The sequence below is a fragment of the Aythya marila genome, assembly GCF_965140915.1.
Source record: "Aythya marila genome assembly, chromosome: 2".
In the NCBI taxonomy this organism is placed as follows: domain Eukaryota; kingdom Metazoa; phylum Chordata; class Aves; order Anseriformes; family Anatidae; genus Aythya; species Aythya marila.
In genome coordinates this window covers 46381205-46408238 of record NC_139043.1, presented here as the reverse complement: position 1 = coordinate 46408238, position 27034 = coordinate 46381205, and the positions used below count along the sequence as shown (strand labels likewise).

Here is a 27034-nt window from a genome sequence, read left to right as displayed (position 1 = left end):
CACACGGCGGAAATAACAATCAGCTTCTCACGTCGTGGAAAGAAAAACTGGGCTCTGCAAACGAAGCACACGGGGGAATGTGCCCTTCAGATCAACAGGTCAAATGCATGTTTCTCGTGGTGACTGGACTCTCCTTCCCGAAAACAACCCAATGCAACATTTACGCAAGTGAACACCCGTTACAATCAACAAGAGAAAAAGTGGATGTAGAGGTAGCCCAGTAACATGGAAGATTTTAAAATCTTGATTTAATTTATTTATACTGTTTACCAATCTGTTTCTGTCTTTGTTTTCTTCCAGACAGTATACACATAGAGCATGCATTTTTTTATTTGGTTCTCAAATAAAAAAAGAATAAGAAAAAAGTCCTTGAGCTACAGAATCCTAAAAATTTAATGTTTCCAGACCTTTCATCCAGTCATTTCCACCAAAACATGGGGAAGAAAACAACATTACAAATACATCAAATTAGCCTCCAAGTGAGTTCATGTGTTCCTAACAAATTAAATACATTGATGTTGTCAAAGGAATGAGAATTCCTATTGCAAACCTTTCTCACTTTAGCTTACATTTTGGTTTCAGAAACTTCAGCTGGACTAAGAGTGTCTAAGGCAAAAGAAACAACTTCTCATAAGGCTAAAGAGTTGCAAGTATACACTGAATGGTATTTCAGGCTATGCAACTGGCTGCTTGGACAGGAGAGAAGAAACCTTGCAAACCTTTCTTTCTTGCACCCTTGCACAGTGGCGGCTGTAATCTAGCTGTGGACCTGCAGTTCCTCCCCTCTGTCCACCCCACAGGCAACCTGTGAACAGCCCTATGGACTTGTAGGTGAAAAAGCGGTACAGTATTACCACATCTTCAACAAATATGCCGGGGCTGAGCTGTTTTTGAGGAATGTTCTTGTGGAGGCCGGAAAATTGCCACTGTGCTCCTTGTAATATATCTCAAAGATAAGGCCTGAGCTTCCCAGATTCGGAGCCACCCGACCTCAAAGCGACAAGAAAGCCACAGTCCTGGAACTGTGCTAAGCAAACACCTTTTGGGGATGCAGATGTTCTCCATCCCCCCTCACCCCACCCCAGGTAGGCATACAGACTTAAATCTACTGCAAGGATAGGACAAACACCATTTGGGAAAGGTTTGGCATTCCCTTTTTCCACCAACAACCCCGGTAACATCCTCTCGCAGGGAAGGACGAGCTTCGTGGCCAGCTTGGAGATGGGGAAGGCGGCTGAACCCTCCTGTCCAGCCCGGCAGAAACAGACCCACGGAAGGCTACGGAGGCTCCAGGAAGAAAACCTCTGTATTAAAAGCCGAGTAACGTGGAGCTACAATAATAATTACACACTACCTCAACAGTGCAAATACAGTGCAAAAGGTTCGTTAAAGTTCAACTTCGGCAATTACAATATACAGACCGCTTCAGTTCGAGATCCCGCCAAAAAGAGAGAGACTTATTTTGGTAAATAAAGAAAAAAAAATTAAAAAATCGCTCGGACTGAATTCATATAGAAAAAAAAAAAAAAAAAAAAAAAAGCTGCTGACTACAACGAATGCGGTTGAACGGGAGGGTCTTTTATTTTCCACGTTTAATTTTTTTTTTTTTTGGTGGGGGGGAGGCTTTTTTTTTTTTCTTTTTTTTACTAAAAGGTTCGTTTAAAACGGGTATTAAAGGTAGAAAACGAGCACACAGGATCTGGTCGTCTCCGGCGGCGCGGTGCAGCGGCTCCCCTCAGGCGGCGCCGGTTGGCGCCCAACGGCCGTTCGCGCCCAACGGCCGCTCGCCCCTAACGGCCGCTCGCCCCCAACGGCCGCTCGCGCCCCTCAGCACACGTTTAAGACGCTTTAAAACATAAAAAACCACGGCAGGGGCAGCGCCACACGGCCCGGCCCGAACCCCTCGGCAGCACACGAGGAGGGAGGGAGGGAAGGGGACGCCGGGCGAGGCTACTTGGCGGCGGCGGCGGCGGTGGCGGCTGTGGCGGTGGTGGCGGCTGTGGTGCTGGTGCTGCGGCGCTGCTCCATGCCGTTGGGCAGGAAGCCGGCGATGATGGGCACCGGCCAGATGAGGGCGGCCACGCTCCACACGATGATGACCAGAGTCATGAAACACGCCACCAGCGTGGACTCGATGGGCTTGCGGTTCATCCGCCAGCCCGGCTCCCCCTTCAGCTCCTCCAGGCTGAAATCCAGGCAGCAGAAATTCAGCGGCTCGCCCTGCAGCCAGTACTGGCCGGGCTCCGCCGCCGGCGGGTAGGAGAGCGACGACGATGAAGAAGAGGAGGAGGATGAGGATGAGGAGGAGGATGAGGAGGAGGAGGATGAAGAGGAGGCGGCGGGGGGCTGAGGCGCGGCTCCCCGCAGCCTGCCGACCCTCCTGCCCCGCACCCAGCTGCAGCCCACGCAGAGGCGCAAGTCCTGCTGGGCGCCGCCGGCCGCCAGCCCCAGGTGCTCGATGAGCAGCGGCGGCCCCACGCGGTGGAAGGCGGCGGAGAAGAAGGCCCGCCCGTGGCTGTTGGTGGAGAAGAGCAGGAGGTCGCACTGGATGCCCAGCGGGCGGCTCCAGCGCACCAGCAGCGAGCTCAGCATCTGCCGCTGCACGCTGATATTGCAGTGCGGGTCCTCGGCGGGCTGCGGCTGCCCCTGCGGCTGGGGCCGCTGCTGCTGCTGCTGCTGCTGCTGTTGCTGCTGCCCGGAGGAGGTGGGAGCAGAAGGGAAAGGCTCTTGGCTAGCGGCAGCCGGCGTGCCCGGGCTGGCGGTGCTGCCTTCCTCCTTGCTCGCTGCCCCGTCGAGGTCCATCTCGAGGCCGGCCAAGGAGCGGGAGGAGGAGTTGGCGGGGGGCAAGAAGAGCTCTTGCTCCTGCTCCTCCTGCCCGCCGGCGGCCGCCGAGGGGCTCCAGCCCTGGCAGGGTGGCAGGCAGGCGGCCAGCAGTGCCGGGAGGAGCAGCGGCAGCATGGCATTGACTTAGAGCCGGAGAGGAGGGCGAGGAGGAGGAGGAGCGGGAGGCTGCATGGCGCTGCCGGCTGCCATCTGGGAAGAGCGGCAACACCGCTCTCGCCGGCAGAGCGAGCGAGACGGAGAGGGAAGGAGGGTGGGGGCAGGCGAGGGGGTGGGAGCGGGGCTGGGGCTGCCGCGGCGGCGGGGCGAGCGAGCCGGGAGCCTCGGTGACGGCAGCGGCTCCCCCTCCCCGCCTCCTCCGCCCCCGGCCCGGCACAGCCCGGCCCGGCAGCTCCCGGAGCCCTGCCCCCGGACGGCCCCGCCGGGGGCAAGCGGCTCCCCCTGCCCCCCGGGGGCGGCCCCCGCCCGAGCCCTCCCCCCCCGCTCCACCGACACCCCCGCGGCTCGGGGTGGGGGTGGCAGTGGGAGCCCCGTCCCCGCTGGGAGCGAGCGGAGGGCGGCCCCGACCCGCTGCCTGCCCGGCCCCGAGGGAAAGAGGCTGTGGGAAGGGGTCGCACCTAGGAATCGACTTTACACACTTCCCGACCCTATAGGGGAGGTGGGTGGGGGAGAAACGCGGAGAAAGGTGTTTTCTTGTTTTCTTTTTTTTTGTTCCTTTCAGGCACAGCGCAGTGTCTCGCCCCTCCCGGGGCGCCCTGCAGGTTCGGGCTCACCCCCGGCGCCGGGCTGAGCGCTCCCGGAGTCGCCTCCCCCCGTCTGGCACCCCCGTAGCAAAGGCTTCAAGACGGGAGCTTGTTGCAAGCAGCGCGGAGCTACCAAGCGCGTTAGCTGCGAGACTCCTATGAATTTTTCAACAGGCTGCTTTATAATCTGGAGAGTTTGTAATCAAGCTGGGTACCCCCGCTTATTTCGCGGCGGTGCTGGCTGTATTACTCTTGACACTGCCTGAGGCTGGCTGTGCTGCAGCTCGGCACTCGGAGCCTTGGGAAGGGACACGACTGCTATGACACAAATGATGAAGGTTTCTTAGCCTGTACCTTGGGCAGAGGGTGGGCTAGAGTTACATTTTCCTGGCAAGTATCCAGGACTGTGAGTCTTTGCTTTTGCAGCTTTGGCTTAGACAGTCAGCAAATGGAGACATAAACACAAAAACTAGGCTTTCCCAAGTATATATGGGACGATTTACGTAAACTCCACAAGGCACTCCTTCGAGGTTGGCAGTGATCCCGTGTCAGAGTCACAATGAAGTGACACATGGACACATTCTCACTTGAAAAATGAGTTACTGTAATATTAGCCTCAACTATTTCAGCTGAGTGAGGGTAGTGAATGAGGGTAGGGAGTAAATTTTAGATTTGCTGTAATTCCACATGAATGAATGTAGTGAATCAGTTTTCTCTCCAAAGCCTTGCCTAATATATAATGACAAAACCCAAAGTTGATTGCTTTCTATTCAAAAGAGACCTGAGCACCGAATGAATTTGTATTTGGTCCCAAATTAGTCCAAAGGGTATTGTCTACCAGATGTTTATTGTTTGGCTAGGTTTTTAGTTTGGATTATTACCAAGAAACATGCCTGATGAAGCGTTCAAAGCAAGCTGTCCGATTCCAGTGAGCTTTTGCTCAGATGTTGCAATACAATTAATACAATTTCCAGCTCTATTTCAATGTCTTTTATTCAAGAGTTCTCTGATACTTTTGTCACCTGAATGTACTTGTACAAGCATCTTCTGATGCCCTTCGTCATATACACAGTCCTATGCATTTGTGTGGCTATTCTGTTGTAGCGTGTCTTCGGACCCAAAAACAGATGAAGAGAGGGTGAGCATTTAGCAAATAATGCCAAAACCATGTGTACTCCTGTGTACAAATTGCATTGCATTGGGATTTCGGTGCAAAGGACTGGAAATGAAGCTAAACTGCATAAACAGGATTAGTTCCTGAACACTTGCAGCATGTGAGTGGCAAATGTTCTCAGGCAGTTCAGCTCTTTTGGTCCGAACTCCCAGCACCCAGCTGAACGCAGTAAGGGGTAGTTGCAAAGAGGTTTGGGAACGGAGAGTTGAGCTGTTCCTTTTCCTGAAAAGAAAGATAACCTGCCACAGGAATGCTAAATCAACAGTTTAGCATTGTTTAGACTACCTTAGCAAAGAACTGAAAGAGGGCAGCTTGCTGGAGATGGTGTCTCATATTTATTCCTCTTCATCAAGGAATAATTAAGCAAGCAGATACAACAAGAAGAAAGTATGTTAGTTAGATCATTGGTTGATAGCTCCTGTCCAGCAGAACCCTTCACCAGTATTTTATTGTTAGGTCTATCAGATATAATTAATCCTGGCATGGTTTCAGTCGTCCAAAGAGGCTGCAGCACACTTGAAAACTCCTTATAAGTAGCACTAATAGATAGCTCTGTTCTGTGGTTTGCAGCCATAAATCTCAAAGAACAAAGTTCTTTTATGGCTGGGGATGCTGAAGCATAAAGAAATCAGGGGATGACCAAGTCAGAGACAGATCATGTTGTAGATTTTGCAGGTTTGATGCTATGGATATAACTAGAACTGCGATTTGCACCATAGGTCACAGTAGCATTTGTCAGCATGGTAGAGGAGGTGTGAAGTGGGCTATAATGTTAGAATCCTAGAAGGGAATAATAAAGTAACAAGAGAGTAGGAGTTTCATGTGACACAGTGAGGAGCTGCTGGGAGGATGAAGACTAATGGTAAAGGACAATCAGAGTCTTTGAGAGTCATTTTAATGGCACTTATATGAAGCATTTTTATTAAAGTATTGCTTGTGAAATGCTTTAAGTAAAATTAAATCAAGAATAAGTATTTCTGCCCAAGTGCCATTCAAACTGCAACTCACGAGGCTACTGTTTTAGAGCCTAAAGTCTCATTGCAGCTAGTGGAAACTGACCGTAAACGGGTATAGATTCCAGAAGCAAATCTGTAATTGCATTCAGCTCAAAAGCTTGTGATCCTCAGGCAGTGTTCCTCAATTCAGCCAACTTATGCTGATCTACACTGAGGAAAAGGAACAGCTGTGGAACTTTTCTTTATAAAGGATGCCATTTTGGGGTTGTAATTTCTGAAAGTTGCATGTGGGAGAGAAGGGAAAGCAGTGCAATAAGGGATTGGATACGCAGCCATAACAGAGGTGTTTTTCAGTGGAAAGACGCCAACTGTCAGTTGCAGGGAAAAAGATGTTAGGAGCAGCTAAGTATAGCAACGCATTACCAATTTCTGAAAATGCCAGGTAAATAAGAATTTCCCAGTCAACAGCTGAAGAGGGAGGCAGGGTCAGGAAAAGAAGTTGGTACTTGACTCCTCTCAGAAAAGAGCAGTTTCAGTTCTGTGAAAGGAGTTGGATCCAATCATCCTGGGGATTGTTCTGAGAGAGATACTTACACCCAGCAGAGGAAAAATGTTTCTGTGATAAGACTTCGAAGTCCTGGTTGGCTAATGGTTTCATAGCTGATGTAGGGGGAGAATATCAGAGTAGCAAAGTAAGCGAGCTAATCTTATGGCAGAATATCCCCTTTGAACAGTGGTTGAGAATCAGTGGGTTGCTGGCTGAGCAAGAAGCTAAGGAATGTTTCCTTAATGCCCATCGATGTGCTACTTTGATTGTGAGCACAGTGCATCCTTTTCACCTCCTTGATCGGTGTTCTCATGGATTTATCGAAGTATTTGCAATGAAGCACATAAAGGCCTCTGAAACTCCAGAAACTGATAATAGAAGCTGGTTGGACTAAGCGGCTTGTTATTGTTACATCATGTCAGAAAGATTTATCTGCAGAAAACAGAGATCATGCGCTGCACGGAACAAGCCAGCACTTTGTACCACTCTTTATATGAATATCAGAAGCCCAGACAAAGGGAACAGCCAGTTGGCAAGCAGGCTGAGAACAAGGTCATAATCTCTCCAGAGAAGCCAACGCACCCAATCTCAGCAAAGACACTAAACTCATCATCTGAAATGCATTTGTATGAGCAGCAGCTATAACCTCCACAGCACCCTCTCAGTTACACAAACACAGATGTCCCTGAAGCCATAAAATGACCTACATCAAAAAGGCAGGACAGGTGCTGTTTTAGAATACTTTTGATATACGTGCCATTTTTCATTACAGTATGGGAAACATCTTCAGCCCAGTCTTAACCCCCTGGTCTTTAACCTCTTATCCACATAACCACACGCTCCTGCCAGAGGCTGTACGGCAGAGCTGAGGCTGTAGGGCAGGGTGGCCGGGAAGCTAAGGGGGGTCGAGCAGGGAGGGCCTGCCTAGGTTGTTCAACCAGTACACGTGGAAATGGGCTCTAGCAGGGCTCCCACGGCCTGCAAACCACACGGCCGATGGAGTGTGCACCAAAAGAAAACAACTGCCATCAGAAATCTAAAATGAGTGGTATTGATGGAGAATTATCCATGACAATTACTACAAAGTCTAATCCAGCTGCAAATCCAATTACTAGAAATGAGGAAGATCAGGTGGTATCAGGTGGTAAGATATAAGGGTTGCAGTGTAAGGCCTCTCTAAGCTTTGAGGAGCACTTAGGAGCTCATATCCAGAACTTTGATAGACTGTGTGTTGTACTAGCACAGACTAAAAAGACTGCTTCAAATCTAAGTGTGAAATACATGCAGAGAATGCTAAAGGGAATGTATTAATAGACTTTCATAGCTTTTTCTTTTTTTTTTTTTTTTTTTGGCAGCATGCTGTATATAGGTTGAGGCTTTTAGATGAAGTTAGATCAGAAAGAAATGTCAGGAAAAGAAGAATCAGTGAAAATGGGTATAAGAGAAGAAGTGATCTGGAGAACAAACTTTGCACCTCCACAGCTGAAGATGATCTTAGGACAAGACCAGAGTGATTACAGGTAATCACGAAACAGAAAAATTAGAATGTAAGTTGGTTATATCTAGCCTGCCTACAGCATTAGGACATCGAGGTGCTTGAGCGGGTGCAGAGAAGGGCGACGAAGCTGGTGAGGGGCCTGGAGAACAAGTCCTACGAGGAGCGGCTGAGGGAGCTGGGCTTGTTCAGCCTGGAGAAGAGGAGGCTCAGGGGTGACCTTATCGCTCTTTTTAGGTACCTCAAGGGAGGCTGTAGCGAGGTGGGGGTTGGCCTGTTCTCCCACGTGCCTGGTGACAGGACGAGGGGGAATGGGCTTAAGTTGAGCCAGGGGAGTTTTAGGTTAGATGTTAGGAAGAACTTCTTCACTGAAAGGGTTGTGAGGCACTGGAACAGGCTGCCCAGGGAAGTGGTGGAGTCACCATCTCTGGAAGTCTTCAAAAGACGTTTAGATGTAGAGCTTAGGGATATGGTTTAGTGGAGGGCTGTTAGCGTTAGGTTGGAGGTTGGACTCGATGACCTTGAGGTCTCTTCCAACCTAGAAAATTCTGTGATTCTGTGATTACAAATGCTGTACTTTCACTTATTCCAATTGAACAATGGAGTTTTTAAGATGGGTTTTGATTTGAAGTAGTGTTCTACTAAGAAGACTGGACTCACGTTCTTGCCTAGGTTCCCACTTGCAGGTTGGATAAAACCCTTGCTCACGTGCAGAGAATTCCTCACATCTGAACTTCGCATGTTTAGGCAATATTCATCCCTGGACTATATTTATTCTGTCTTGTAACTACCATAACTACCAACTACTATTTTAAATTTTATGGCTGCAGCCTGACTATAAATATAACCTATTTTGCCTCGTATTTATTTCACTGGTAAACCTATCCAAAGATGGAGTTTGCATTGAAACTGGCAATTTTATAATATATACTATGTTGATAGTGAATCTGAATTATATGGTCTGTACAGGGAGAGTACACATGTTGCAGGACCTGGGACTACTTTCTGCCAGGTTGCTAAAGGCCACTGTAGGGTAGTTTTGACCCTGTGTCAAGTTTTGTGTGTTCACAAAGCACAAATCTGTGCCTCCCTGTTAGGGGAGATAATTCAGATGCCCTGGGCATCTGACTGACCCCCTGTGGTTCTGTGCAAACCCTGGCATGTCACAGCCATTCTTGAAGGACAAGAGATGTTAGCTGAAGCAGTGGTTGTTTAATGTTGATGCTGTGAAGGCACTAAGCATGCGAGAACATTTTGTGTGATTACATATTAAATTGTTCTGCAAAATATTTGTACATAAAATAGCATTGCTTAATGACCATTTTATGAGGTTGTCTTTGGAAAATCTAAACATTTACTGTAACAACACACTGAAAAATAGCTCCCTGGAAAGCATTTAGTTCTGCAAATACTTTGAGTGTTTCCCAGCCTTTTCTGAACATGGCCCTAGGGCTTGCCTTTACTGTTATTTATCTCTGTGCGGGAAAGGGAGACAGGCACAGAAGTCTGGTGTTAGTCTGTACTAAGGAGGTACAGGTTTGGCACTCCCATGAGCTTCCAGTGCAGCCTCAATTTCTCCGTGGCTTTAAAACACAGCTATAAAATGTAAAATCATGCTTCCCTAGGAAGTTATGAGACACTTGGACAGCAATCCTGTTCCACGAGCAAGGAAGACAAGCTAGTTCAGAGGTCAATTAACAGTTGTTTTGCCATATTGCACAGGAGACACACAAACGCAAAATGTTAATGACACTCTGTATACCAAAGAACTTTGCCAGAAAACAAATTAATGAGAAGCAGAGACCAAAGGATGGGTTGTGATACAGATCCTGTGTGCAGCTCCTGAGTCAACCTGCAGCCCTGAGTGTCCTCTGCTTTCCTGTTAGGGAGCTTGTGCTTCAGTGCTATGTGATACACAGCAAAGACATTTTAAAGGAGCCTACAGTTGTGACTGTGCTGGTTTGTCCCCGGTCATAAAGGAAAGAGTAGAATAAAGCTAGAGAAGCAAAAATGGAGGCTGCAATCGACAAAGCAAAGGTGGGTCCTGTGGAAGGCTAACGAATTCTGGGACTGGTATGAGGCAGGGTTGAACTGTGAAGGGCTTTGAAAGTGAGAAGAAGGAGTTTGCATTTAGAGTAGTGGAAGAGAACTGTGACAAGGAAGTGTGGCAAACTCGGAGTGATGTGCCCAAATAAATGAACTTGAGACAGTTCCAGGTGCTCTAGCCAGAGAGGAGATTACAATAAGGAAGATGCACGGGCCTTGGCTGGGAGCCTTGGCAGAGCAAGCTGAGAGGAATTGTAATGCTTTGGAGATGCTGCATGAAACAGATCAGTGACATTTAAAGCACAGCAGTATCAACAACATCAGTAAAATTAGCAGCAAAAACTAAACTCCTCCCTGTCTCCAGACTTTGCATCCACACCTCAGATTTGGGCTCCCAGAGCTGCATGAGCTGTTGGTGTTCTCAAGCAGAGACCCTTTGGTTCTGAAGCAGCTCTCGGGTACCACTTGTAGTGATCGGCGTCCTAGCCATATGCGTGCTCCTGACTGGGAATCCTTGCCTGCTGTCCCTTCTCCAGTGAGAGGATTTTGCTGTATATCAAACTGGGAAAAGAGATTCATCTGTCTCTGTGAGTCAGCAGAACCACATTAACTCTTTCTGGTAGTGTCAATGCCAGTGAGGGGGGCTGAGTCATCCAAGCAGACACAGCACGCCTGATGCCCGTCCATCCCTCAAACTGGGAACTGTCTTGAGATGTCAAAGGGAAGGTGGTTACATTTCCCATTCCACTGATCAGTCCAGCATCATCATGATTTGCAAAACAACAGACGGTGTGAGGTTCAGCTGGCAGATTCAAAAACTGTCAGCCATTTCTGGGTTAGGATCCAGAATTAAAAGGAAACAAAATGTTCTTCGTTTCTAGGAAATTCACTCGTTCACACTGTTCATTTTCCCAGCAATGGCCACAGTCAGTATGACATTGCAGCAATTGTCTGAGCTTTAATTAGGAGCTCAAAACCCTAGACCAGCACTTGTGCATCTCTGTTATACTTCTGCTAAGCTGGAGTAACTTCATCGAAGTCAAGGGAGTCAGAGGTTCAATTTCTTTTAACTTGCAATGCATTCTTGTCCTAATCCAGCAAAGACAGTATAAGAACAAGGCCACTGATTGCTTTCAGCAGGACTTTTGCACTCATAAATGCTAACTGTATGATACCAGGGACTGAGTCCATGCAGGGTTATACAAGTAGGAACAAATGCAGATTTCAAGCCTTAAACCTGACATGCGGAACAACCAGCAGAGGAACACAGGCTCCTTAGAAACAAAGATTTTCTATTTTCATGCAAATGTTCTCAATATTCTGAAGCAGAAGGAGATGCTTAGAAAATACATGCTGTACGAACAGCTTGCTCTCTAGCAGATCGATTTTCACTCAGCATTACCTACTCGTTCCGTGAACTAATAATCACAAAGCAAATAGGGAGTAAAGCCTCTGATGTTATGTGCCTGATTCTTCACTGCAATTACCAAGTTTAAAAGGTGTGCCTGTTTTTTTTTTTTTTTAACTACACCTTGGCTTGATTCTGTACATATCAGCCCTAAGATGTATCTCGTACGTTAGTCTGTGGGATGTCTTGCTCTGGCTACCATGTCAAACGGTGCTGTTTCTCATATGTGCGAATCCATCAACCACATCATTGCATTTGTCCTTGGCCATTTTCACTATGTCACTGTAGAGCACACAGAGCTGGCAGTTGCCTTTTTACCTTCTCAGAAGACTGGTAGGTGATAGTCTGTCAAAACCACATTCAGATTTCTCTTCTTGAGTTCTAGCTATGAAGTTATTGTTTCTCTTCTCATCTATACCAAAATGCTATGAATTATCTAGATTAATCCCCACTGCAGTTGACAAACTTCTGGTAGAAAGGCCATGGTCCCCTGGTTTCCAGGCCCTGGCCTACAGTTCCCAAACCTCAGAGAAAGACTCAGCTGTGAAAAGGTGACATAGGCATGTTTGTGCTTTTGGTCACATCCTATCCATTGTAGTTAGATAGAACCATGCAGGTTAAAATAGGACTTAAAAATAATCCCCTGTATTCTTATGGCAATACAGGAAAATTTAATTAGTCTCTGCGGGATTTTCATGTGCAATGACAGGGAAGCTGACACCAGTGGACCACTGGAATAAAAAGGGTAATCTGATAAAGAGATTATAATATTTTAATTAGCCTAATGTCATGCAAGAAAATTATTTCTATTCTATTGTCTTCATATCTGAATATTGAATTAGCTTTCATCCCTGCCATAAAATACTCCCTGGCTACATTTTCCCCCTCATGCCAGATCAATACCATCTGCAAACAGCAGGTTAGATCAGAATCTGTTTTCCCAGCTTTGCTGAATATATGTAAGTATGATGCTAGAGGAGAAAGGAACATCTTCTTCTCTAAGTGCACAGAGGTCACTGGCTCAGAAATCTGCAGGATTACCTGTATATCCTGAATTAGAAGTTCTTCAGTTTCCTTTGCTTTATCTTTTGTTCATGCATTTGCTATTTGAGCTTGGTTTGTATCTCTTGACACCGATGCCTGCTGACACACATATTCCTGCCTACAGTTAATCAAGCAGATGTCTTCTCTGTGCTACAGAGTGATAGATGCTAATCCATTGATCATGGCTTGTTGAGAGGTTCCTCAGAATGGATGTCAGACCCTTGCTTAGTGTACAGTGCCATGTAATATATAAAATCTAATAAAATAACTTTTCAAGAAAACATCATTAATCTTGGACTTTCGTTTCTGCTTTCTACTTCTGTTTGTTATCATCTCTGTGCAGTTTTTCTTTTTACTGTGCAGATGTCAAATCTTTGCTCAGAAGGATAGATCTTGATTTGCATGTTCAGAGGTTACAGAACTTTCTTCAGGCAGCGTGGGTTTTTCACCTGCCTTATCTGAACTAGGACTGCCCGTTCTCCTCTTCTACCATTTTCACCTACGAGTTCCAAAAGAGTGTAACTAGGGCTTCAGTTTAGATATATCTTACCATGTAAATGACCAGTATAATTTATATTTACTTTCTGATAGCAACTCTACTTAAATGGAAATACTGGATGGATGGTCCCAGGAGACAAGGAAAACAGTTTCAGCTCAGGAACATTTTTATCTCACTTCTGTTCTCCCTGCTTCTACCATAAAAATAGAAAGAGAGATTTGGGATGTTGACAATGATAAGAAGGAAGCTTCAGGAATGTCAAATGAAGGTAGTAACTTGTTAAACTAGTAATTGCATAAGAAAAAATACAGAGCTTAGTGTCACATTAACAAATATTTAATCAAGGCATTTTACAGAGAAAGTCACTTTATTGCAATAAATTTAGAAAGAAGTTTGGAGCATAAGTATGCTTTAGTATAATAAGTATAAGATTTTTGTGCATAAGCATAAGGCTCAGCAATTCCAAGTGCAAGGTGCTGTACCTACATTGGGGCAATCCCAGACGTGAGGACAGACTGGGAGAACTCACTGAGAGCAGCCCTGCAGAGAAGGACTTGAGGGTTCTGGTGGATCAAAAGCTCAACATGAGCCAGCAGTGCTCGCTTGCAGCCCAGAAGGCCAACTGCATCCTGGGCTGCATCAACACGGGGGTGGCCAGCAGGGGAGGGAAGGGATTGTGCCCCTCTGCTCTGCCCTCGTGAAGCCCCACCTGGAGCACTGCATCCAGCTTTGGGGCCCTCAGCACAAGAAGGATGTGGGGCTGTTAGAGCAGGTCCAGAGGAGGGCTACAAAGTTGCTCAGGGGGCTGGAGCAACTTCTCCTATGAAGAAAAGCTGAGAGAGCTGGGGATGTTCAACCTGGAGAAGAAAAGGCTCCAGGGAGCTCTCATTGCAGTTCTTCAGTGCTTAAAGGGGGCTTATAAGAAAGACGGAGAGCAACTTTTTACATGGACAGATAGTGATAGGACAGGGGGAAAGGGTTTTTAACTAAAAGAGGGTAGATTAAGATTAAATATTAGGAAGAAATTCTTCACTCAGGGGGTGGTGAGGCCCTGAAACTGGCTGCCCAGGGAAGCTGTGGGTGCCCCATTCAAGGCCAGGCTGGATGGGGCTTTGGACAACCTGGTCCCATGGGAGGTAACCCTGCCCATGGCAGGGGGGAGTTGGAGTTAGATGATCTTTAAGTTCCCTTCCAACCCAAACCATTCCATGATTCTATGATAAGAATCTTATCATAGAATCATCAGTCTTAATTAGTTTGCCAGAATTTTGTTTTTTTATGTGATTGGAGGAGGTGGGTATTAGACTCTCCAGCTGTTCTCCCTGTTGTGAAATACACTATCAGTTTTCTCTGGAGATTTCACAAGTGCCATTGCTATTTTTGTTCCATAATTTTGTACTCTTAAGCACGCACATAAGGAACAAAAATGAGTTTAATAAACGGGACCCACTGAGGCTCTGTTGATCAGCAAAGATAAACGTGGTTAATAATTTAGCATTATTTTATTATTCAAAATAGTGTCTTTAGTACTAAACATTTACATGATATGTTATAAAGGTTTTTCTAGTGGTAAAAGGAAATGATATAATTTAAGCAAAACTACTCATGTAACTGAAATTTGAGGCTTAACTAACACAAGTCCTTGTGACAGTCCTTTGTACTTTAAAGAAATGTATCATGAGAGCAGAACTGGGATTTCTTGTGTCACTGTTAACAAAGAGGAGCTTGAGGTTTGCTTGCAAATGGCATCTTCAAAGACAATGTCCAAAAATAGTTTTGAGGCAGTGGAGCTTCTTCTATGAAAATTTTTATTTACTATAATCAGAACTGGTTTGAAGTAAAGCCTCTACCACAGGCAATTCTAACATTAAATAAATTAATACAAAATCATTCTGAAGTAGAACTGAAAAGTAAAATTCCTCAGGAAATTAAAATTTTAAAGACATTTTTTCCAAGCTATTATTGTACGTATTTTAAAGAGTTGACTTACTACTATTACGTCAATAACAAAAACTATGTTGTGCCAGCTGTATTATCTTGATTAATTTTGCTTAGACTTTTCATCAAATTAATGTCTCAGATGTCACATATCTGCAATATTCTGTTGTATATTATCTGGTATTCTTTAATACAAATTACAAAAGATAATGCATACAAAAGCCAATATCAAGCAATAACATCGAAAATGGTTGTATGTTATTAAACTAAGCATTTCTACAAGATCGGGGGAAAAAAAAAAAAAGTGAGAGGGAGGTGAGAGGGTTATGTTGTTGAAAACAGAAAGTTTTCACAGAATGGTTTGATCTCAGCCAGGCTATGTTTTCTGCCAACTTTACAGACCTTTAAAACACCTAGCACTGCACTGATTATTAGCACTGTTTGAAAAATCATTTATAGAGATTTTATTTTTGGGCACTCTCAGATGGCCAGGTTCTTCTAGCCCTTTTAAGATGCTGTTTCCAGTGTGCCATGGCTACAAAGAAATAGGGATGTGAATGCTAAAGAATTAGTTCAAAAGGCCAGATCTTCTTAAGGATTTTGACAGAGCTGCTTTGATTAAGACACATGAGAGTGGTGAGTCTTGAAACCATAAATTTGATTGCAATATGGCCAGGTACCTGCTGACATAATGTGTTCTTCATGATTTCACTAGTAATTCTGAGGTCAGGTTTTTCAGCTACTGGAAACCATTCTTGAAGTCAAATACATTGAAAAAAGTGTTTGCTTCACAGGAAGTGTTTGCTGCTGAGTCCCACAGGGACTGTCAGCATTGAATGAACAGCTCCAGGAGCCCAGCAGTGAAGAAGATCATTGTTTGTATAAATGGTACACCTGTAGCGTTACTGCATCTGGATCCATTCAGCTCACTGCAAAGAAGGCAGTAGAAAATCTTATGGGTGATACCTCTGGCTGTGCTCTTCATGTATAGGTAGTCCACTAAACTCTTCTGGGAGTTGAAAGGCTATACCTGAGGTAGGATGACCCCATATATATGTGGGTCACATGTGTATATACATATATATATATATATATATATATATATATATATATGGACAGAACTCTGAGCACGAGGCAGTTGCTTGTCCCCCATATGCTGTCCCCAGCATGGTCTGGTGGATGGGCCATCACAGTAGGCCCTGAAGTGAATCCTAATTCTTTGGCTAATCTGTCTTACAACTGTGGACAAAACAGGGTGCTTCACTCTGCCACACTGCTTTCTCCAACTTTGACCTCTGACTGCAAAGACCTGGGAATAAGTCCTGCATTTTGTTCTGTATAAGCATGCAGAATGATAGAGTAGCTTAAATTAGAAGGGACCACAGGAGATCACCTAGTCACCATCCTGCTCAAAGCTGGGTCAGCTAGAACAGGTTGCTCAGGGTCATGTCTAGGCAGGTTTTGAACATCTCCAAGGATGTAGACACCTCAGCCTGTCTGGACAACCTGTGCCAGTGCTTGACCATCTTCTGAGTAAAACATTTTTTTCTCATATTTAAATTAAATTTCCTGTATTTCAGTTTGTGCCTCTTGTTCTTTCACTGGGTACCACTGAGACGCCACTACAGTGGATACCACTACAGCACCTAGTACGATGGGAACTAGTCCTGGTGGTCCCTGTAGGTGCCCCTGTAGTCCAAAAAAATCCAGAGGAATAATAGTAATAGTCATGCAGGATTTCCCTCCCCAGCATTCACAAAGACTTCCAGTACTTTATTAAACTGAACAAATTATTAATTTAACACCCTATATATTGGTCAAAATATGCTCAATGATTGGTGGAGTGTGAACTGGGAACATCACCACACAGGAATAGCTCTTTGGTTCCCAGAGCTCCTTTTGTACAGTCAGAGGAGGGAAAGCAGGGAGAGAAGGGCAAAGTGAGCCTCAGGCACTGGAGTAGCAGTACCTATGTGGGGCAGGACACCTTCTGCTGGAGTCCAGCAGCCCACTTTGGGAGGTGTGGGGCTCTGTGGGAGCAGGTTGGCTCATTATTCTCTCCCCATTTTTTTCCTGAAGTTTGCCATAAAGGTGAAACTGAGCCTTACTTGTCAGGAAAGAATGAAATGATCCCTAAGGTTAGCAAAGTGCTTAGAGACCCTTTGGGAAGAAAAGCGCTACGTAAATAGAAGCTGATTCCTACAGGTTATTAATAGATGTATCTGCAAAAGTAATGTGCAAACTACAAAGGAAAGATCATTCTGAATTAAATTACCATAATTTTTTTCATTGCTGTCTCTTTTCAGGAGACCTGGATAATACTGCTAACAATGACAGGTTGAATAAGAGACAGGGTTTGTGTGGGCCAGAGGTGGGAACAGAGCGGACTAATTATATCTTTTTTAACCTTTGCGTACATCTGGGCAGGATAAAAATGAATTTTTCAACCAGCAAGTGAGCTGCCATCCCAGTTGAGGCTGCAAAATGGTACCCAGGTCATTCAGAAACATGATCAAAGTTGTCCCATTTCTTCTGGATCTAAATATTTAACAAATCGTTAAATAAAAATGGTATTTGCTGCATGCTTCATGTAAGGCTCATGCAATTATCCTATGGACAAACCAAAAAATATTTACCTTACTTGCTGTTACTTCAACAATGCAGAGCATGAAAGGCAAGCATTCAAGTAGTATGGCAGAGCTAGACATAGGGTTTTTTTTTGGCATGCGTTTTGAAACCTATTTGGTTTAATAGGTTAAAGAAGATGACACTGCTATTACAGTCACTCAGATGTGTCATTTGAACACTTTATCATTTGATATTTATTCCACTTCTAATGTGTGTTGTGACATGAAGCTTTGTTCAAAGGCTGGGGCCCAGTGGGAAGGTGTGCAGGGGCCTTCGATACCTGTATCTCAGTGAAGTAGCAGGTCTCTGACCAGAAAGGGGAAGGGCCTCTTTACGGGTAGCAGTTATGGAGGAATTTGTTCCTGTGAAATAACAACTATTCTCTCTGCTCCTTGACTTTCCTCCCCAAATTACAATCCAAGCTATATGGTCTATTATTGTTAGCCTTTAGCTCTACCACTTCAACAGGTTTATGACATAAATTGAAGTTATATCCTAAGAAAAAAACTTGACCCTTCAGTCTTGAATTTTTCCAAATTCTATTCCTACCATTTTGCAGCATCATCTATGCCCCTCACCAAATTAAAGCTGTCTATAACATACAGAGGACTTGTCATGAACAGAGCTTTACATGTTACTCCGTAACACTCCAGTTAGCCCCTTTCCTGGCTGAGCTTAATGGAACTGAATTCTGGGGGCTGAATGGGGTGTTTTGGAGAATCTGAACCCAGACTTCACTCAGTTTATACTAGTTCCCTGTGTCTAATTTGGCCCTGTACAGTATTTATTAACTCAGTAACCCTAAGCACGGAAAGGCTTTAAAACTTTTGCAGCCAGAGCTAATTTGCCTAATTCAAGAATTTTGATATCTTCTTATTTTTATTCTTTGTTATCACAAGGAAATAGCGTGAATTATGTCAGTGTTTTTAAAAGAGAGCAGAGAATATGTTGTATTTGTTTGCTCTTGACTTATAGAACAGGAAAGAGCAATATTTCACTGGAATAGTTGTGCCTGATGGTGTATAAAAGCCTCTGTTAGCTTAAATTTCCTTGTGGTTAACCTGATACCTCAAAGATGAGTACATGTCATTTCTTTGTCTTAAGTAGTGTGGAAAGCCAGAAAATGAAGTAGAAATACTGTACTGAGTATGTTGCAAGATAAATGTTGTTCCAGGAAGGTCACATTTTACTGAATTGATATTTTCCCCAGTTCTACTCTTTTTAATTTGTGGAGCCTACTGTGTTTTATAAAGAACTTATGATTTTGTAATTATTTAAACACTCAGTGCTAGATAATATACCACCACCTGAGTGACTCCTCACTAAGCTGCTAGCAATGACCAAATTAGTAGTCTGTGCCAGTATCTATAAGAAGGCCAGGTCAGTTTTTGTAAAACATCCCAATATAGCAGATCTGTTGATGATTTGGATATAGTATATAACATTAATGCTTATGTTAGGAATTTACCAGTCCTAACATCATCGTGTTTTTTTTTTCTCTAGAGGTATCTGTCATCTGCCTGCTGATATGGCCTTCAGAAGAAAGCCTGTTCTGGAGCCCTCATCACTAGTGATACACAAACATCTGTGACAGTACCCGTGTCTCCTGGATTTTGTCATAAGTCATATATTTGTGTCCTCATGGCATGCTTACTACAGTAAACTTTTTGTGAATAAAACTCCTGAGCTTGTGAAGATCCAGCAGTCTGTAGCTTACCTGTCAGACCAAGCAACTGAATACAAACCAGTGCTGCACTCACTTGTGACACCTCATGAGAAGAGATGTCAGCTCAACATTTTACCTAAGTCCTATTTTTAAAGTCTCCATTAGACTGGCCCATGCAGGTTGGGACCTTCATTGACAGCAATGTTCTGCTGGGTGTTCTGCAGTGAGCCTCAAGGGGTGGGAGGGCTTGTGAATGCAACCGTCTCCTTATGAAGCTCATGAGGGGATTCGCAGACATGTCCTGCACATCTACGTCACTAATATATACATTCCTAGGCAAAAGAAGAACAAATGAAGGAAGCATTCTTGTCGCTAACATAATCACTACTGCCCACAGGGATCAAACTTCATTACATAGATAAGCAGAGGGAATCAATCTAGGAATCAGTGTCACATCCTGAATGACCTGAAAGGTTACCAGCAATTGTGTACCAGCAGGGAGGAGTTGCAACTAGCTACAGAGAAACTTGATAGCACCGAAGCAGATTTAGGACAGAAATCACTGAAAACTTTTTGAAAGATTAAGAAATCTGAAACGTATTTGACATTCTTGAAAGAAAAAACATAGCAGTAGTTGCCTCATACACTTTACTTAGTCTCTTCAGAGGTCTTTTGGATGACAGAAATGCTTGATTCTATTAAACCAGCACTCAGAGTGAGCAGGACTGTGATCCCCATTCTCCATTCCCAGACAGATGCTTGCACTACCCAGAAATACCATGTTTATGGGTGAAGAAAATGACCTCCCTATGAAAGAGAGAGAGAGAGAGAGAGAGAGAGAGAGAGAGAGAGAGAGAGAGAGAGAGAGAGAGAGAGAGAGAGAGAGAGAGAAAGAAAGAAAGAAAGAAAGAAAGAAAGAAAGAAAGAAAGAAAGAAAGAAAGAAAGAAAGAAAGAAAGAAAGAAAGAAAGAAAGAAAGAAAGAAAGAAAGAAAGAAAATCAACCAAACACAAAATATATATTGCACATGGATTGAATGGGGAGATGCACTGAAATTAAATTTCTAGGTGCTCATTGCAACACAGGTGCAATCTGCCCTAATTTATCCCAGAGCCTGGTGTTGCCTTCTTTGCAGGAGCCAAGGTGTCTCGAAAGGACATTTGAGTCTGCACATGGACACAAAGCCTTTGCTCCATCCACAAATAGTGCTGTGGCGCAGGAGAGGGCTGCATCGGTAGAGCCACTTGGTGATGTGGGGGCTGTTTGTGGAATAGCACAGCTTCCTCCCAGTGCCTCAGATACCCACCATGGCTGACAGACAGTAAATGAACTTTTTTTTTTTTTTTCCCAGCAGTGTTTTTTTTTTTTTTTTTTTTCTGAATGGGAAGCACAGCCCCGAATTTTTCCTTGAAACAAATAAATAACTGATTTTTCAGATTACAGTTCCAAATAAAGACTGAGAAAGTAATATGTAGACTACATGTACACAGCTCTCCTTCAAGGAGAAAGCTCTTCTTTTTTGGGCACCAGCAGGGCCTTTGCACTTCAGTCGTCTTCCTAAACAGCATTTTTAATTAAAATCATAACTTGTCCTGAGGAAGAATCCAGAAAATATCTGGATCTTTCTTTCATCAGTCCTCAAAAAAAAGTGGTCAGTGCAAGTGATTTTACTTTGTTAAATTTTGGAGCCTGGGGGTTAGTACAGATAGGGGATTTCTCCCAGCAACAACAGAATATTTTGAGCTGACTAGAAAGGCAAGCATGTTTTCTGCAACTATTTAGTTCTTAAGCAGAAGGAAAGACATCAGGAGCATTGTGACATTTAGTCAATATTTATTGAACATTTCAAAAACTGGGTGGAAAATGCAAACATACTGTAGTGGTATGCAGAGTCAGTGAGATGTGCACTCAATTCCTGCAAGAGGACCTCCTTGTCAAAGTAGCCATGAGTCTCAGTATGTGTACGCTCTCTTGAGCAGCTGAAGAGGCTTCCCTTTCAGGCACCTCACGGGAGACATGGAAAGCAGAAATACCTGTGTCTGTGCTGGATTTTCTCTCCTTGCTTGGCTACTTCCCAATTCAGGAGTAATTATCACCCCCACACAGCCCATTACGGTACAGAATTTTAAATCCAATCAAATTGTTCCCCCTGTCAAATTATTTCTCACTCCTAAACTTCCTAATCAACTCTCACAATTAGCTCCCGTTGCCTCATTTTCTTTGATTGCTTTGCTGCTGCAGAGGGGTCAAATGAAAAAATCTGGAGAAAGAGCAGAGGAACTGAAAAACCTTCTATATCTTTATCTGTCAAGAAAGAGTTATTTGGGGCCTGTGACTTACAGACTTGTAGCAGGAACTAGGCTGTGGCTAGGGCTGTTCCCTCTTCTAGGAAAAGGAAGTAATAAAAGGGGCAGGAAAGCTGAGCGGGATGACGAGGTAAGTAAACCAGCTCATACCATTGCCAGTTACTGCATGTGCTTGGACCAGATCTTCTCCACTTTCCACCTGGCAAGAATCAGGCACAGCACTGGTAGACATCCTTGTGTCACACTGTCAGCATGAGAGGAGGAAGAAGATTAACAGTGTATAATTTTTTCCCTGCTGAAAATAAAAGACCATGTAGCAGATTTCCAATAATTGTTTAAGTACTCGTGGCCTCCTGCTGCGTGCCTGATATTCTGCAGCTCAGCTTTCCTTTTGCTGAGCCAACGGTCACAGCTTAGACCTGCCCTGCCCTGCCATGGGGTGGCACGGAGCATCAGGAGGTCCGCAGCACTGAAGGCACTTGTGGGCCTTGGGCAGGGGGCTGGGAGTGGCTTCCCAAGAGAAAATCAAGGCAAGAAATGGGCTCTGACAGAGAACAAGGCTCATGGTTGGAAGAGCTTCACTTGTCCCCATGGGCAGGAGAGGTGCTCCTGGAGAGCAGAGTTATTTTCTTGTTGACGACTCAGAACTTCTGCTAAAGTCATGGGGGGTTTGTGGTAGAAAGAGGGTTAAAAAATGACACTGCCCTGGTACGTGACCTTAGCAGAAAACAGAGAGTCAACCCTACATTCTGGTTTAGGATCTTCTTAAAATTTCATACTTCAGTGGCTGACCATTCTGACACTTTTTCATGTGGCTGCTGTTTTTTTTTTCTTGTTGTTGTTGTTTGTTTGTTTGTTTTTCACATGAAATTCAAGGATCTATAGCCCCTAGTTTAGTAAGGTAGATGAACACATTTACAGCGTGACTTGCAGGTCAAATGCTTAAAGTTACCTACCCACTTCAGCTGTCGTGCTGATTTAACCGCAATGGCTTTTGTTCCCTTGGTGGTTGAAACCTTTCTTCCTCTTGGAGAAACAAATGTACTGAGTCACTGGGGAGGGCACTGCAGTACTGGATTACTTTACAGGCACACACGGAGGCATCAAGTCATAAGAGGCATGTCTTGGTGTCCATCGAATGACAAAAGAGTCACAGCACTGCAACTAGGACGTGTACGTTTTAGCAAGGCTTCTAGGCACATGAAGCCCTGCAGGAAGCAGCCAGTACGTATGGAGCAGTGCTACAGCACTTCTCTCCATCCTGGATTTCGGAGAAGCTGCTCTGCAGAGATCCAGTGGGCATGCAGTAAGGGTTATCACAATGGTGTAGAACGGCTTTGTAGCTGCGGCGATATCTGTGCCAAAAGTCAGGAGCAAAAGGAGATGGAAATAATCCCTTGGAGGGTGGAGATGGTGACCTCATCCCAGAGACTGTCTTCATCTTAACCGACAAGTTTTTGTACTTTTACCTTTCTGATTCTCTCCCCATCCAACTGAGGGGAGAGGGAGTGAGCAACTGTGTGGTGCTGAGCTGCCTGCTGGTGTTAAACCATGACAGACTCCCTCCTAAACTTAAGTCCCTTTCTTCAGATCAGGAAACAGTATGTATAATAAGCACAAATTCAGATCTGCCATTGAACACACCTGCTTGTATCCCATCAGAACCAGAAGCAAAGGAATAATCTAATTCAAAACATGCCTATATTTGTGCATTTTTTGATGGGCACATCTAGATTTTTTCCTACATTGTTATTCTCCTGTTGTGTATTTATACCACCCTGTGGGGTTCCCATTAATACCACCAAATGTTCATCCTTGAGCAGTTACAATAACTGCACAGGACACAGCAAGGAAATCTATTTATAGTATATTAAATCGGAAACTTACATGGTAACATGTTGTAATTCAACAGTGGATTTAAAAAAAAATGCAAACAACAAAACAGAGGAAACCAATATAAAAGCTAATCTAAAATTACATTGATTTTGTTTGAAGGGAAAATAGGAAAGGATAGGGAAATCGATGACGCTATGTGTGTTCACTGTAGGTAGACCTTAGTTTTGAAAAAAAAAGTCAATAATTACATAACATGCTTTTTTTCTGAGTGGATTATCATATTAGATATTGCCCCTCTTTATTACGAGCCAGTGGTGAGGTGAGTTCAAGTTCTCAGTCTCTGTTTGCAGACAGATCAGCAGTTGGTTTAGTAGACCACTACAAGTAATTCAAGTTTGACTTGGAGAAGTTTTCCAGAAAAGGTCGTTGCTGTTGGGTTGTCAAACTGCTACCAAGCTGCACTGGGAGCTCCCAGTCATCGTCTGTGTAAAGGAGGCCAATATTTGCCTGTAGCTTCAGACTAATGTTCTCTCCTGTCTCCAGCAATGCCACCTGAGGATGGTATTGCTTCTGCTCATGGCTCTGCTGGGGCTCGCTGTCGCCTACTACCTGGAGGTATCTGTTCATCTGCCCACAGCTCTGCTCTCAGCTCTCTCTGGCCTGTTGTGTGAATATAGTTTTGTATTCAGTTTCTGTAACAAGATGACCCCACCAATATGTTCTCCTGAAGCAGGTGAGGGGGTCAAAGCCACCTCCACTGGCAGAGCTGGATCAGTGGCAATGGTAACTTCTAACATAGATGTGGTGACAGGCAGCAGGGCATGGTACTGTCTCCAGACTGTAAAGCTGTTTTTGAAGGGAACATCTGTGTGTATATGTATGCATATATGTATGTATGTTTTACATCCTGAGCATTTCTCCTTTAAAACAGAAATGACTCATAGTCCACAGTGAGCAGACCCACCTTAGTTCGTAGTAAAGTTGCAGTTTCTGCCACTGTCGAAGTAACACAATGACCCTTTTTCTAAAAAGACCTCTTTGAAGTGAGTTCACTGTGACTGTGCAGAAGGGCTAAGGAGTTGATTCTGTTTTTCTAACCTAAGACAAACATTTTCCCTGGACAAATGTCTCTCCTTCCAATGTCTTTCTTACGGGATGTCTGAAGAATTAAAGGAGGATAGAGTTATTTTTAGCCTGCCTATTTCCTCTAGCTGTGTTATGAGTTGAAAGCCTTCCTTCATGATTTCAGCATAGGTAGGGTAACTAGTTTAGCTCTAGAGTTCTCCAAAAGAGAGGGATTTGCAGTCATACTGTATTACATGCTTATGACTATACACAGGAGAACTTGCATGACTCAGAAATGTTTGCCAATATTTAAGGGGACTTGCCAAACATTAAACAGATCCCTTTTACAACTTTCTGATTATTTTTTTGCAGTCCAGCTATCGCTTTTTATGACTATTCTTACAATAAGACATCTCTTTTTCTGCCTAGAGCTCTTCTGTTATATGCACAAGCACTTATTTAGTGTACATCTTACAAATTACTGTGTTTCTACTTGGCGATTAAATTGTTAAGTTGGATGGATATGATAATATCTCATTTTGCCATCAGATTAAGTTCCGCTGTTATTTTCATTCTCCGTTCAAAGAATATTTGGTATACTTATTTTTGGCAGTGTGCTGAAACCTAAGTTGGTGTTACTTAATTTATAACATATCCTTAATATATTCTGGTCCATTAAACAAAGGAATGTCTTTGCATCCTCTTCCACAGACAAATTATAGCACTATTTGAGTGTCTGTATTTGGAATGCTCTTTAGCTCTAGCCCACGTAGGACATTCCCATCTAGGTTCACACTCCCATGTAGAATCTGGATAGCTATGCTGCAGTGGTTCATCTTGTGATTGCTTTGTGGAACAAGCTTAAATTTGAACTAACAAACGAAAGGTACAAATTTTTTTCCTGCACTTACTATCCTTATCGTTGGGTTGCAAAAGGAGAAACAACCAAGAAATGCCAAAAGCAAGGACATTTGCTGGATGCCAGATGTATGACTGCCAAGAACCCAAATATGTAAAAGGCAGACAATTGAATAGTCAAGGACATCTTTTAATATAAAACAACAACAACAACAAACATTCCAAATGCCTTAATTTTTGTATTATTATGAGCTTCGGTTTGTAAAATAATGTAAGAGAGAAGAATGTCGTCACTACTCAACAACTTTAGGACATATATGAAAATAAAAAAGGTCTTATTCTTTTGATAAAAATGTTTAATATCCATACCTACATATTGGTATATGTATGCTTATTATTTATCAAAAGAAACTAGTTTTTAACTAGCAGCTGGCAAATTTCATTCCATTTCCATTTCTTTTCGGAGGTTTTCTTATGCAGTACAGTTAAGCTGCATTGACATCTTTGTCAGGGGTCCAGTTTCTCAAAGGTACTTAGGCAACTTTGAAATCAATGGGAATTTGTTACCTAAAATATGATAGAGGATCTAGACATAAACTGCTCACAAAACATACAGGGTGAAGCCATGCAGCCATGCTTCACCTCCACTGAATTTGCTGGCATTCCATCATTTTCAAACAGCATAATTTTGTCTGATAACTATTTGCCACAGCGGGGGGGGTGGACAGAGAGAGAGAGAGACAGAGAGAGAGAGACAGAGAGAGGAAGGAAGGAAGGAAGGAAGGAAGGAAGGAAGGAAGGAAGGAAGGAAGGAAGGAAGGAAGGAAGGAAGGAAGGAAGGAGGAAAGAAAGAAGGGAAGAAAGAGAAGAGAAGAGAAGAGAAGAGAAGAGAAGAGAAGAGAAGAGAAGAGAAGAGAAGAGAAGAGAAGAGAAGAGAAGAGAAGAGAAGAGAAGAGAAGAGAAGAGAAGAGAAGAGAAGAGAAGAGAAGAGAAGAGAAGAGAAGAGAAGAGAAGAGAAGAGAAGAGAAGAGAAGAGAAGAGAAGAGAAGAGAAGAGAAGAGAAGAGAAGAGAAGAGAAGAGAAGAGAAGAGAAGAGAAGAGAAGAGAAGAGAAGAGAAGAGAGAAGAGAGAAGAGAGAAGAGAAGAGAAGAGAAGAGAAGAGAAGAGAAGAGAAGAGAAGAGAAGAGAAGAGAAGAGAAGAGAAGAGAAGAGAAGAGAAGAGAAGAGAAGAGAAGAGAAGAGAAGAGAAGAGAAGAGAAGAGAAGAGAAGAGAAGAGAAGAGAAGAGAAGAGAAGAGAAGAGAAGAGAAGAGAAGAGAAGAGAAGAGAAAAAGAGCAAGGGAAAGGGGAAGCAGAGAACAAGAGCAGAGTGCTTAAATGCCAGAGAAAAGGGGAGTCAGTTCTTGGAGGACTGGAAAAAGCTGCAGAAGAAGGAGTAGGAAGAACCCCCAATACAGTCAAAGAGAAGTTCCTACAAGACAGAAGATGAAAAATAAAATTTCAAATGTTAGCAATTACTTTCAGGATGTTTTCAGCCATTACTAGTGTGTTGTCATGGGTAGAAAAAGGTGTCACAGCATCAAAGGAACCAAGGAATGTAATGAAGAAAGAAATTAGAAGAGTAATTTGCATCTATTTGGTGGTATAATCTTCAGAGGCACTTTTGTTAATTGGCAGGCTTGGGCTGTACATATTAGAATACTCAGAATCTGGTGGAAGTCTCCAGAGGTTTTGCTCTAGGCAGCAATTTGGATGGCCACAGAACATTTCTATAGTCTTGCAGTTTATCAGCAAAATGAGTTATTTTTTCTTCATCGCTTTAAACTTGACAGTCAAAAAGAAAAAAGACCAACTTCTTTCAGAAGCCTGTTTCTTTGAGCAAACAGAACACTGAAAAGCCCATCTTTTCTTGCAGGACTTTTGATAAGATGATGATAATAGCATACCTCTATTCACTGGGGTGTGACTATCAGTGTACCTAGTCTT

The 27034-nt window shown here is 43.7% G+C and overlaps 1 protein-coding gene across 1 annotated transcript; it reads right to left on the bottom strand.

Moving 5' to 3' along the window:
* Positions 1-369: 369 nt before the first annotated feature.
* On the bottom strand, positions 370-3090 carry TMEM158 (transmembrane protein 158). The gene has a single exon (XM_082752112.1). It carries the CDS (start codon positions 2956-2958, stop codon positions 1951-1953), a length of 1008 nt encoding a protein of 335 aa, XP_082608238.1. The 5' UTR covers positions 2959-3090; the 3' UTR covers positions 370-1950.
* Positions 3091-27034: the final 23944 nt, after the last annotated feature.

Coding starts and splice junctions, on each gene's coding strand:
- TMEM158 (XM_082752112.1), bottom strand. CDS start 2,958: ATGCTGCCGCTGCTCCTCCCGGCACTGCTGGCCGCCTGCCTGCCACCC.